The 13969-nt window shown below is 40.2% G+C and overlaps 1 protein-coding gene across 4 annotated transcripts in view; it reads right to left on the bottom strand.

Annotated features, from left to right (window-relative positions):
- The window catches only part of abr (ABR activator of RhoGEF and GTPase), a 225502-nt gene that overhangs the window by 143772 nt on the left and 67761 nt on the right, over positions 1-13969 (bottom strand). For all 4 annotated transcript variants that reach the window (XM_036937431.1, XM_036937432.1, XM_036937433.1 and 1 more), the window contains exon 2: positions 5102-5280. In XM_036937431.1, the coding sequence (XP_036793326.1) occupies positions 5102-5280 (179 nt within the window). The remainder of the gene's footprint in view (positions 1-5101; positions 5281-13969) is intronic.

Here is a 13969-nt window from a genome sequence, read left to right as displayed (position 1 = left end):
TTAGAGTGGTGGATAAAACTTCTACAACATGTAGACTCTGTTCATTACTGATAGACTATTAGAGTGGTGGATAAAACTTCTACAACATGTAGACTCTGTTCATTACTGATAGACTATTAGAGTGGTGGATAAAACTTCTACAACATGTAGACTCTGTTCATTACTGATAGACTATTAGAGTGGTGGATAAAACTTCTACAACATGTAGACTCTGTTCATTACTGATAGCCTATTAGAGTGGTGGATAAAACTTCTACAACATGTAGACTCTGTTCATTACTGATAGACTATTAGAGTGGTGGATAAAACTTCTACAACATGTAGACTTTGTTCATTACTGATAGACTATTAGAGTGGTGGATAAAACTTCTACAACATGTAGACTCTGTTCATTACTGATAGACTATTAGAGTGGTGGATAAAACTTCTACAACATGTAGACTCTGTTCATTACTGATAGCCTATTAGAGTGGTGGATACAACTTCTACAACATGTAGACTCTGTTCATTGCTGATAGCCTATTAGAGTGGTGGATTAACAACAAACAGTTGGACGTCTAGAGCTACAGAGAGCTACCTTACTGTAAGGCTCATTTCATTACGGCAGAGTGGGAGATAAACAGCCATGTGTTTCAAACACGTCCCATTGAGAGGAGTCACACCAGTGTAAACTTGGGGGAGGAGCTAAGGGAAGTAGTTGCAGTGTGGAAGTTGGAGGGGGGTAATGTAATGATTCCACAGACAGGATGGTTTGCTCTCGTTATTAATCTAGCATTTCAAAAAGCAATGACAGTGAATCCAATCTCTCACCTCATAGGACAGATCAGGAAAGTGGTATCCTTCTTTCATAAAAGCACAACTTCTGCACATGTTTTCAAGACAAAACAGGAGATGTTGGAGCTGCCAAACCACAAACTAATCCAAGATGTCCCTACTAGATGGAATTCAAGCCATGACATGGTTGAGAGATACCTTGAGCAGAAAGTTGCGGTGTATTCTACACTGACTGATCAAGCTGTGACATGGTTGAGAGATACCTTGAGCAGAAAGTTGAGCTGTATTCTACACTGACTGATCAAGCTGTGAGGAACAATGTCAAAGATATTGTGACTTAGTCTGAAAATGACAAACAAGCAGAGGAAGTCATCAAAGTGTGCAAACCTCTCAAAACAGTCACAACACTGAAATGCACAGAGCATTCCATCAGTTTCCATGGTCCTGCCTATGAAAACAATGATCCTGAATACAATGGTGGCATCTTTTATTTTTAATTTTTACCTTTATTAGATTTTTTTTTATTTTACCTTTATTTATACAGGTTTTTGTCATTGAGAACATCTCTTTTTCAAGAGAGACCTGATCCAATAGCAGCAGGGGGAACAACGTTTCAGACAAAATAACTTACATACACAACATTAAACAAAACTATAAACAGACAGACAGTACAACAATTACATATTACATTAAAAACACAAACATCGACTAAAAACAGCTGGACTAAAAACAATTACACTATATGGTATATACATCGATCAAGTGTTTAAACTCCACCAACAAAACTAGATCATCACATTTTAAAATGTTCAGGAGAGAATTCCAGGACCACGGTGCTAAGTAACTAAAACTATTTCTACCATGACCTGTTCTAATTTTTGGCACTGTTAGAAGCAAATCAGAATGTGACCATAATTGATATGTATTTACTGACCTGACTAAAAAAGAACAGAGATAAAATGGCATTTTACCCAATATGGCCTTATAAATCAGTGTATACCAGTGTTTAAGCCTACGCAAGGTCAATGACGACCGGCCAACAGCGCTGTAGGGATCACAATGATGTATTAGACGTTTCTTATTTGTAATGAACCTGAGGGCTGCATGATCCGCTGAGGCCTGCATATACAGTGCTTTGCGAAAGTATTCGGCCCCCTTGAACTTTGCGACCTTTTGCCACATTTCAGGCTTCAAACATAAAGATATAAAACTGTATTTTTTTGTGAAGAATCAACAACAAGTGGGACACAATCATGAAGTGGAACGACATTTATTGGATATTTCAAACTTTTTTAACAAATCAAAAACGGAAAAATTGGGCGTGCAAAATTATTCAGCCCCCTTAACCAGTTAGAGCTCTAGGGGCGCTATTTCATTTTTGGATAAAAAACGTTCCCGTTTTAAGCGCGATATTTTGTCACGAAAAGATGCTCGACTATGCATATTCTTGACAGTTTTGGAAAGAAAACACTCTGAAGTTTCAGAATCTGCAAAGATTTTGTCTGTAAGTGCCCCAGAACTCATTCTACAGGCGAAACCAAGATGATGCATCACCCAGGAATTAGCAGAATTTCTGAAGCTCTGTTTTCCATTCTCTCCTTATATGGCTGTGATTGCGCAAGGAACGAGCCTACACTTTCTGTCGTTCGCCCAAGGTCTTAGCAGCATTGTGACGTATTTGTAGGCATATCATTGGAAGATTGGCCATAAGAGACTACATTTTCCAGAGGTCCGCCCGGTGTCCTTTGTCTAAATTTGTGCGTAATCTTCAGGTGCGGTCATTTTCTCCTGGGATTCAGGAGAGAAAGCATGTATCCAAGAACGATGTATCAATGAAGAGATATGTGAAAAACACCTTGAGGCTTGATTCTAAAAAACGTTTGCCATGTTTTCAGTCGATATTATGGAGTTAATTTGGAAAAAAGTTTGCGTTTTGAGGACTGAATTTATGGATTTTTTTTGGTAGCCAAATGTGATGTATAAAACGGAGCTATTTCTAATACACAAGGAATCTTTTTGGAAAAACTGAGCATCTGCTATCTAACTGAGAGTATCCTCATTGAAAACATCAGAAGTTCTTCAAAGGTAAATGATTTTATTTGAAGGCTTTTATGTTTTTGTTAATGTTGCGTGCTGGATGCTAACGCTAATGCTAACGCTAAATGCTAACGCGAAATGCTAACTCTAGCTAGCTACTTTTACACAAATGATTGTTTTCCTATGGTTGAGAAGCATATTTTGAAAATCTGAGATGACAGTGTTGTTTACAAAAGGCTAAGCTTGAGAGATGGCATATTTATTTCATTTCATTTGCGATTTTCATAAATAGTTAACGTTGTGTTATGCTAATGAGCTTGCTGATAGATTTACACAATCCTGGATACAGGGGTTTTTTCATAGCTAAACGTGACGCAGAAAACGGAGCGATTTGTCCTAAACAAATAATCTTTCAGGAAAAACTGAACATTTGCTATCTGAGAGTCTCCTCATTGAAAACATCTGAAGTTCTTCAAAGGTAAATGATTTTTTTGAATGCTTTTCTGTTTTTTTGTGTAAATGTTGCCAGCTGAATGTTAATGCTAAATGCTACGTTAGCCATCAATACTGTTACACAAATGCTTGTTTTGCAATGGTTGAGAAGCATATTTTGAAAATCTGAGATGACAGTGTTGTTAACAAAAGGCTAAGCTTGAGAGATGGCATATTTATTTCATTTCATTTGCGATTTTCATGAATAGTTAACGTTGCGTTATGGTAATGAGCTTGAGTCTGTATTCACGAACCCGGATCCGGGATGGGGAGATCAGAAAGGTTAAGTTAATACTTTGTAGCGCCACCTTTTGCTGCGATTACAGGTGTAAGTTGCTTGGGGTATGTCTATCAGTTTTGCACATCGAGAGACTGACATTTTTTCCCATTCCTCCTTGCAAAACAGCTCGAGCTCAGTGAGGTTGGATGGAGAGCATTTGTGAACAGCAGTTTTCCGTTCTTTCCACAGATTCTCGATTGGATTCAGGTCTGGACTTTGACTTGGCCATTCTAACACCTGGATATGTTTATTTTTGAACCATTCCATTGTAGATTTTGCTTTATGTTTTGGATCATTGTCTTGTTGGAAGACAAATCTCCGTCCCAGTCTCAGGTCTTTTGCAGACTCCATCAGGTTTTCTTCCAGAATGGTCCTGTATTTGGCTCCATCCATCTTCCCATCAATTTTAACCATCTTCCCTGTCCCTGCTGAAGAAAAGCAGGCCCAAACCATGATGCTGCCACCACCATGTTTGACAGTGGGGATGGTGTGTTTAGTGTGATGAGCTGTGTTGCTTTTACGCCAAACATAACATTTTGCATTGTTGCCAAAAAGTTCAATTTTGGTTTCATCTGACCTGAGCACCTTCTTCCACATGTTTGGTGTGTCTCCCAGGTGGCTTGGGGCAAACTTTAAACAACACTTTTTATGGATATCTTTAAGAAATGGCTTTCTTCTTGCCACTCTTCCATAAAGGCCAGATTTGTGCAATATACGACTGATTGTTGTCCTATGGACAGAGTCTCCCACCTCAGCTGTAGATCTCTGCAGTTCATCCAGAGTGATCATGGGCTTCTTGGCTGCATCTCTGATCAGTCTTCTCCTTGTATGAGCTGAAAGTTTAGAGGGACGGCCAGGTCTTGGTAGATTTGCAGTGGTCTGATACTCCTTCCATTTCAATATTATCGCTTGCACAGTGCTCCTTGGGATGTTTAAAGCTTGGGAAATCTTTTTGTATCCAAATCCGGCTTTAAACTTCTTCACAACAGTATCTCGGACCTGCCTGGTGTGTTTCTTGTTCTTCATGATGCTCTCTGCGCTTTTAACGGACCTCTGAGACTATCACAGTGCAGGTGCATTTATACGGAGACTTGATTACACACAGGTGGATTGTATTTATCATCATTAGTCATTTAGGTCAACATTGGATCATTCAGAGATCCTCACTGAACTTCTGGAGAGAGTTTGCTGCACTGAAAGTAAAGGGGCTGAAAAATTTTGCACGCCCAATTTTTCCGTTTTTGATTTGTTAAAGTTTGAAATATCCAATAAATGTCGTTCCACTTCATGATTGTGTCCCACTTGTTGTTGATTCTTCACAAAAAAATACAGTTTTATATCTTTATGTTTGAAGCCTGAAATGTGGCAAAAGGTCGCAAAGTTCAAAAGGGGGCCGAATACTTTCGCAAGGCACTGTATAAAATACCGAACTGTGACACTACTGTATCGTACCGTGAGTTTTGTCAACTCTTTCACCCCTAGTGTCTGTGCGTAAACGCATGTGTGTATGGGACTCACCCCGGGCAGCAGGTCCTCTGGTGGGACAGGGGAGATGGCATCTCCATCAGGGCCGCATGCACACAGGCTGGGGGAGATGGTGGGGGACTCGTCTATGAAGGGCATGGTCTCTGAACCGTCCTGACTCTTATGATCCTCTGCTGCATCACCGTCATACCCGTCTGTGTTATAGTTGAAATCTGAAGGAGAGAGAGGAGAAGGGTTAGGATACAGTGCATAAAGAATGATGGGAAACACAGACCCATGTTGAAGAGAGAGAGTAAGATGGAGAGGGTGGGTCGAGAGGGTGGGGGGAGGGAGAGGGTGGGTCGAGAGGGTGGGGGGAGAGAGAGGGTGGGGGGGAAGAGCGAGAGAGAGGGTGGGGGGGGGAGAGGGTGGACAATGAGAGTGCGAGAGGGAGAGAGAGCGAGAAGGGAACTAATGTGGGAAATGTGTAGGCTGGACATTCTGGACAAGATAGATTGAACCTGCCCCACAACAAGCTGGACACAGCTGAATGAATACTGTAGTGCAAAAACTAGTATGTTATCCAGGGCTATAGACTACTACAGAATAACTACTACAATACAGATTAGCCGTGGCATTACTAGATAAGTATCCTCAGTAATGGCATTGAATAAGCACAAAAGCACATATAGAACCAGTCAAAGGTTTTAGCACACCTACTCATTGAAGGGTTTTTACTATTTTCGACATTGTAGAATAATAGTGAAGAAATCAAAATCATGAAATAACACATATGGAATCATGTAGGAAGCAAAAAGTGTTGACATTCTTCAAAGTAGCTACCCTTTGCATTGATGACAGCTTTGCACACTCTTGGCATTCTCTCAACCAGCTTCATGAGGTAGTTACCTGGAATTTATTTCAATTAATAGGTGTGCCTTGTTAAAAGTTCAATTGTGGAATTTCTTTCCTTCTCAATGCATTTGAGCCAATCAGTTTTGTTGTGATAAGGTAGGGGTGATATACAGAATATACTGTACCCTATTTTGTAAAAGACCACGTCCATATTATGGCAAGAACAGCTAAATAAGCAAAGAGAAACGACAGTCCATCATTACTTTAAGACATGAAGGTCAGTCAATCCAGAAAATTTCAAGGACATTGAAAGTTTCTTCAAGTGCAGTCACAAATGATGAAATTGGCTCTCATGAGGACCGCCACAGGAAAGGAAGACCCAGAGTTACCTCTGCTGCAGAGGATAAGTTCATTTGGGTTACCAGCCTCAAAAATTGCAGCCCGAATCAATGCTTCAGAAAGTTCAAGTAACAGACACATCAACTGTTCAGAGGAGACTGTGTGAAACCACTACTAAAAGGACACCAATAAGAAGAAGAGACTTGCTTGTGCCAAGAAACACGAGCAATGGACATTAGACCGGTGGAAATCTGTCCTTTGGTCTGATTTTTGGTACCTACAGCCGTGTCTTTGTGAGACGCAGAGTAGGTGAACGGATGATCTCCGCATGTGTGGTTCCCACCATGAAGCATGGAGGAGGTGGTGTGATGGTGCTTTGCTGGTGACACTGTCAGTGATTTATTTTGAATTCAAGGCACACACAACCAGCATCGCTACAACAGCATTCTGCAGCGATATGCCATCCCATCTGGTTTGCACTTAGTGGGACTATCATTTGTTTCTCAACAGGACAATGACCCAACACACCTCCAGGCTGTGTAAGGGCTATTTGACCAAGAAGGAGAGCGATGGAGTGCTGCATCAGATGACCTAGCCTCCACAATCACCCAACCTCAACCCAATTGAGATGGTTTGGGATGAGTTGGACTGCAGAGTGAAGGAAAAGCAACCAATAACTGCTGAGCACATGCGGTAACTCCTTCAAGACCGTTGGAAAAGCATTCCAGGTGAAGCTGGTTGAGAGAATGCCAAGAGTGTGCAAAGCTGCCATCAAGGCAAAAGGTGGCTACTTTGAAGAATCTCATATAAAATATATTTTGATTTGTTTAACACTTTTTTGGTTACTACATGATTCCATGTGTGTTATTTCATAGTTTTGATGTCATCGTTATTATTCTATAATATAGAAAATAGTCCAAATAAAGAAAAACCCTTGAATGAGTAGGTGTGTCCAAACTTTTGACTGGTACTGTACATAACCAATGTACTGTTTTGTAAGATGTAACTAAGACAAAATGAAACAGACTGTGGGTATTGGGTGCCTACAATACCCACTGTAGTGTGCATAGGTCGCAAGCCCATAGTAAGTCAATAGAGCTAACTGGCTAGCTACTACTGTTATCTTCTTGATGCACCCATCCCATTAGCGGGATCATTTTCGTCAACATCCGCTGAATTGCAGAGCACCAAATTAAAATTATATTACAAAAAGTTAAATTTTCATGAAATCACAAGTACAATATAGCAAAACACAGCTTAGCTTGTTGTTAACTTCTTGGATATAGGGGGCGCTATTTTAATTTTTGGATGAAAAACGTTCCCGTTTTAAACAAGATATTTTGTCAAGAAAAGATGCTCGACTATGCATATAATTGACAGCTTTGGAAAGAAAACACTCTGACGTTTCCAAAACTGCAAAGATATTGTCTGTGAGTGCCACAGAACTGATGCTACAGGCGAAACCTGTAGATGAGGTAGATGAAATTTCAAACAGGAAGTGCCCCAGATTTTGAAGGCGCTGTGTTCCAATGACTCCTTACATGGCTGTGAATGGGCCACGAATGAGCCTACACTTTCTGTCGTTTCCCCAAGGAGTCTGCAGCATTGTGACATATTTGTAGGCATATCATTGGAAGATTGACCATAAGACACTACATTTACCAGGTGGTCGCTTGGTGTCCTCCGTCGCAATTATTGCGTAATCTCCAGCTGCAGTACTTTTCCGTTTGCTACTGAGGAGAAACCCAACTGCCACGAATGATTTATCATCGAATAGATATGTGAAAAACACCTTGAGGATTGATTCTAAACAACGTTTGCCATGTTTCTGTCGATATTATGGAGTTTATTTGGAAAAAAGTTTGGCGTTGTAGTGACTGAATTTTCAGGGTTTTTTCTTAGCCAAACGTGATGAACAAAACGGAGCAATTTCTCCTACACAAATCATCTTTTTGGAGAAAATGAACATTTGCTATCTAACTGAGAGTCTCCTCAATGAAAACATCTGAAGTTCTTCAAAGGTAAATTATTTTATTTGAATGCTTTTCTTGTTTTTGTGAAAATGTTGCCTGCTGAATGCTAGGCTTAATGCTATGCTAGGCTATCAATACTCTTACACAAATGCTTGTGTAGCTATGGTTGAAAAGCATATTTTATAAATCTGAGATGACAGTGTTGTTAACAAAAGGCTAAGCTTTGTGAGTGAATATATTTATTTCATTTCATTTGCGATTTTCATGAATAGTTAACGTTGCGTTATGGTAATGAGCTTGAGGCTATGATTACGCTCCCGGATACGGGATTGCTCGACACTAGAGGTTAATCCACCTGGCGTGTCAGATTTCAAAAAAGCTTTTCGGCGAAAGCATACCAAGCATTTATGTAAGGACATCTCTCTCAGCAGACAAAACATTACAAACAGCTAGCAGCCAAGTAGATTGGTCACGAAAGTCAGAAAAGCAATAAAATGAATCGCTGACCTTTGATGATCTTCGGATGTTTGCACTCAAGAGACTCCCAGTTACACAATAAATGTTCCTTTTGTGCCATAATGATTATTCTATATCCAAAATACCTCCATTTGGTTGGCGCGTTATGTTCAGAGATCCACAGGCTCGAGCGGTCATGTCCGGGCAGACGAGAATTCCAAATAGTATCCGTAAAGTTCGTAGAAACATGTCAAACTTTTTTTATAATCAATCCTCAGGTTGTTTTTACAATATATAAATCGATAATATTTCAACCGGGACTGTAGCTTCTTCAATAGGAGAGAAAGAGAAAATGTCTGCTCCAAGCTGTTGCGCATGCAAAATGCTGCTGGCACCCAGCCATACAATGACGCGATGTGATCTTTCAAAATAAAAGCCTGAAACTATGTCTAAAGACTGTTCACAACATGTGGAAGCCATACGAAAAGGAATCTAGTTGATATCCCTTTAAATGGAGCGAAGGCAGGCAATGGAACAGAGAGCTTTCAGGAAAAACAGCACTTCCGGGTTGGATTTTCCTCAGGTTTTCGCCTGCAATATCAGTTCTGTTATACTAACAGACAATATTTTGTTGTGTTGTGTTTTCTATCCTAATTTGACCATTACATGCATATTCTAGATTCTGGGCCTGAGAAATAGTTTCATTTGGGTACGTTTTTCATCCAAACATCAAAATACTGCCCCCTACAAAATAACTTTTAGCTAGCTACCCACGAAGAATTGACCTCTACCTTGGATACCATTGGTTTTATTACATTTTTGCCTGTTATACTATCTAGTTAGCTACATTATTACAATTCACATATAGCTAGCTGATAGTTACAGTATGAAGTAAAACATTTGCCCCTGAACAGACAGTTAACCCACTGTTCCTAGGCCATCATTGAAAATAAGAATTTGTTCTTAACTGACTTGCCTAGTTAAATGAAGGTAAAATAAAAAAGTAAAAATTTGCTTTCTGTATATCTTGTTTCATCTCTATTGCCATTGTCCTGGCTAGATGGAGGAAGGTTCAGTAAATGGGTTCGTCCATTCTCAGTCAATATGGCTACGTGGCTCGGAGAATGCACTTGGAGCATGAGAGTGTGGAGCACGGTGGTATGCATATTATTAATGTCTAGGCCCTTCAGCTAGAGAGACTCTGGCTAGAAAGCCTCTCTCCACAACACACAGTAGTATTGAAAGGATCTAGCTATGATGACCAAATTGAAAATTAAAGCAGTGTCGGAGAGAATTTTAAATCCTCAATAGCATATAGGCCTACATAGACAAGAGGCCTAATATGAACCGGACCCAGAGGGGCGGGACCAACCCATGTGTCAGTCACTGACGTGGTTGACAACACAGCTAATGGACCACCCACCTGTCACTCAACTACTATGTCCTCCCCATACACCACAGGGGCTTGCCTGTGTTGCCATGCAACGCATCATGCCATCTGTTGTGCTGGGTGACAAGGGCATGAGAGCCAGCTGACTGAGCACAGGGCTATAGAGCCATTATAACTGCAGCCATATGGCTTTATATGCTTCATTAAGCACTGCTTATTCAAAACATAAACCTTCTGTACATGACTGGTAAATTCAGACTCATGTGAAGCCCTATGTACCCTTTTATATTTCACAGTGTAAATCTTAATACAGCATCATTGATTTGTAATAAAACATGAGGCCAGCAGCCTGTCATCGTTGCCAGTATTGGCTATTAAAATATTGCCATTGTGGTGTCTGGTAAGTAAAATATGTCAAGGAAAATCACATGACGGGGAGTTTACTTATTTTGTACATAATGTTGCTGCCACCATCTCTTATGACCGAAAATAACTTCTGGACATCAGAACAGAGTTTACTAACCTCGAACTTGAAGAAGCTGTAGACCACACCATCTACCAAGAGAGTTCTCATCTATATTATTCGTAGACGTCTACTTACAACCAAACTGATGCTGGCACTAAGACTGCACTCAAACAACTCTAATAAGATCATAAGCAAACAAGAAAATGCTCATCTAGAAGTGGCGCTCCAAGTTGCCGGGGACTTTAATGCAGGCAAACTTAAATCAGTTTTACCTCATTTCTACCAGCATGTAACATGTGCAACCAGAGAAAATAAAACTCTTGACCACCATTAATCCACACACAGCTCTTCACCGCCCTCCATTTGGAAAATTCTTAGCATAATTATATCCTCCTGATTCCTGCTTAAAAGTAAAAACTAAAGCAGGAAGTACATGTGACTTGCTCAATACGGAAGTGGTCAGATGACACGGATGCTAAGCTACAGGACTGTTGTGCTGGCACAGACTGAAATATGTTCCGGAATTCATCCAATGGCATTGAGGAGCATACCACCTCAGTCACCGGCTTCATCAATCGGTGCATCGATGACGTCGTCCCCACAGTGACCGTACGTACTAGAGGTCGACCTAAGACGATTTTTCAACACCGATACCGATTATTGGAGGACCAAAAAAAGTCAATACCGATTGTTGAAGATAGATAGATACGCACTTGTAATAATGACAATTACAACAATATTGAATTAATAATGAACACTTATTTTAACTTAAAATAATACGTAAATAAAATATATTTAGTCTCAAATAAATAAGCATTCAATTTAGTTTAAATAATGCAAAAACACAGTATTGGAGAAGAAAGCAAAATTGTAATATGTGCCATGTAAAAAAGCTAACGTTTAAGTTCCTTGCTCAGAACATATGAGAGCTGGTGGTTCCTTTTAACATGAGTCTTCAATATTCCCAGTTAAGAAGTTTTAGGCTGTAGTTATTATAGGAATTATGACACGTCGACTATTTCTCTCTATACCATTTATATTTAATTTAACTTTGACTATTGGATGTTTGTATAGGCACATTATAATTACCAGCCTAATCTCAGGAGTTGTTAGGTTTGAAGTCATAAACAGCGCTGTGCAGCAAGCTGCTGGCAAATGCAGTAAAGTGCTTTTTGAATGAATGCTTACGAGCCTGCTGCTGCCTACCACCACTCAGTCAGACTGCTCAATGAAATATCAAATCATAAATTGAATTATAATATAATAAATCACAAGAAATACGAGCTTTTGGTCATTAATATTGTCAAAACCCGGAAACTATAATTTCGAAAACAAAACGTTTATTCTTTCAGTGGAATACAGAACCTTTACGTATTTTATCGAACGGGTGGCATCCCTAAGTCTAAATATTGCTCTTACATTGCACAACCTTCAATGTTATGTCATAATTACGTAAAATTCTGGCAAATTAGTAAGCAAAGCTGCCCAGACTGTTGCATATACCCTGACTCTGCGTGCAATGAAGGCAAGAGAAGTGACACAATTTTCCTAGTTAATATTGCCTGCTAACATGAATTTCTTTTAACTAAATATGCAGGTTTTAAAAAAAAAATACTTCTGTGTATTGATTTTAAGAAAGGCATTGTTGTTTATGGTTAGGTAAATCTGTGCAACAATTGTGCTTTTTTTGCGAATGCGCTTTTGTTAAAGCATCACCCGTTTGGCAAAGTAGGCTGTGATTCGATGAGAAACTAACGGGCACCGCATTAATTATATGCAACGCAGGACAAGCTAGTTAACCTAGTAATATAATCAACCGTGTGTAGTTAACTAGTGATTATGATAAGATATCAAAAAAATCTAAGATAAGTTTATGCTAGCAAGGAACTTAAGGCCAGCATCCCAAAGTCGCCTCTTCACTGTTGACATTGAGACTGGTGTTTTGAGGGTACTATTTAATGAAGATGCCAGTTGAGGACTTGTGAGGCATCAGTTTCTCAAACTAGACACTCTAATGTACTTCCTCTTTCTGAAGCGTGTAGCACATAAAATGTGTCTGTCCTCAGCTGCAACACTCACTAAAGAGTTCCAGACTGCAACGTCAGTACAAAGACTGTTCGTCGGGAGCTTTATGAAATGGGTTTCCATAGCCGAGCAGCTGCACTCATGCCTAATATCACCTTGCGCAATGCCAAGCTCGGCTAGAGTGGTGTAAATATCGCCACCATTGGACTCCGGAGCAGTGGAAAAACATTCTCTGGAGCAATGAATCACGCTTCACCATCTGGCAGTCCGACGGACAAATCTGCGTTTGGCGGATGCCAGGGGACTGCTACCTGCCCCAATGCCATATGCCAACTGTAAAGTTTGGTGCAGTTAGAATAAATGGTCTGGAGCGGTTTTTCATGGTTCGGGCTAGGCTCCTTAGTTCCAGTGAAGGGAAATATGAATACTACAACATACAAAGACATTCAAGACGATTCTGTACTTCCAACTTTGTAACAACAGTTTGGGGAAGGCCCTTTCCTGTTTCAGCATGATGCTGGCCCTGTGCACAAAGCAGAAATTATTTGTCAAGATCGGTGTGGAAGAACTTGACTAGCCTGCACACAGCCCTGACCTCAACCCTTTCGAACTCCTTTGGGATGAATTGGAACACCGACTGCGAGCCATGCCTAAATCCCCCAACATCAGTGCCCAAACTCACTTTTAATTTTTTAATTTCACCTTTATTTAACCAGGTAGGCTAGTTGAGAACAAGTTCTCATTTGCAACTGCGACCTGGCCAAGATAAAGCAAAGCAGTGCGACACAGACAACAACACAGAGTTACACATGGAATAAACAAAACACACAGTCAATAATACAGTAGAAAAAAAAATTCTAATGCTAATGCTCTTGTGGTTGAATGGAAGCAAGTGCCCGCAGCAATGTTCCAAAATCTAGTGGAAAGCCTTCCGGGAAGAGTGGAGGCTGTTATAGCAGCAAAGGGGGGACCAAGTCCATATTAATAGCCATGATTTTGGAATGAGATTTGAGGTGTCAACATAGGATTATGTACACTACATGACCAAAACTATCGTTATGTTACGAAGTTACAGTCTAAAGTTTTTATTACATAGCCCAAATGTATTCTCTTTCCTTATATTATCTACAGAGTTAGAGGCCTGCATGCTTGGGAGAGAATCGCCATATCATCCGACAGAGCTACATGAAGATGGAGAATGGATAACGGCCTCAAAGATAAATAGATAGTCAAACATTCCCAACAAACTGTCCCAACATTCCCTGCTCTTCCAGAATTCCCAGTTGGAAGATTCATAGAATAAGCTGAAAATCCAGTCTAACTTGTGGACTGCCACCACCTACCCATCATGGTGTATCCAGTGGGAGGGGGTTGAGGGGATCTAATACGGGGATTGGGGTGAATGTAGGTCAGCCAGT

The sequence above is a fragment of the Oncorhynchus mykiss genome, chromosome 12 (genome assembly GCF_013265735.2).
Source record: "Oncorhynchus mykiss isolate Arlee chromosome 12, USDA_OmykA_1.1, whole genome shotgun sequence".
Lineage (NCBI taxonomy): Eukaryota > Metazoa > Chordata > Actinopteri > Salmoniformes > Salmonidae > Oncorhynchus > Oncorhynchus mykiss.
The sequence above is the reverse complement of the archived record's forward strand: the minus strand, read 5'-3'. Positions and strand labels throughout refer to the sequence as shown.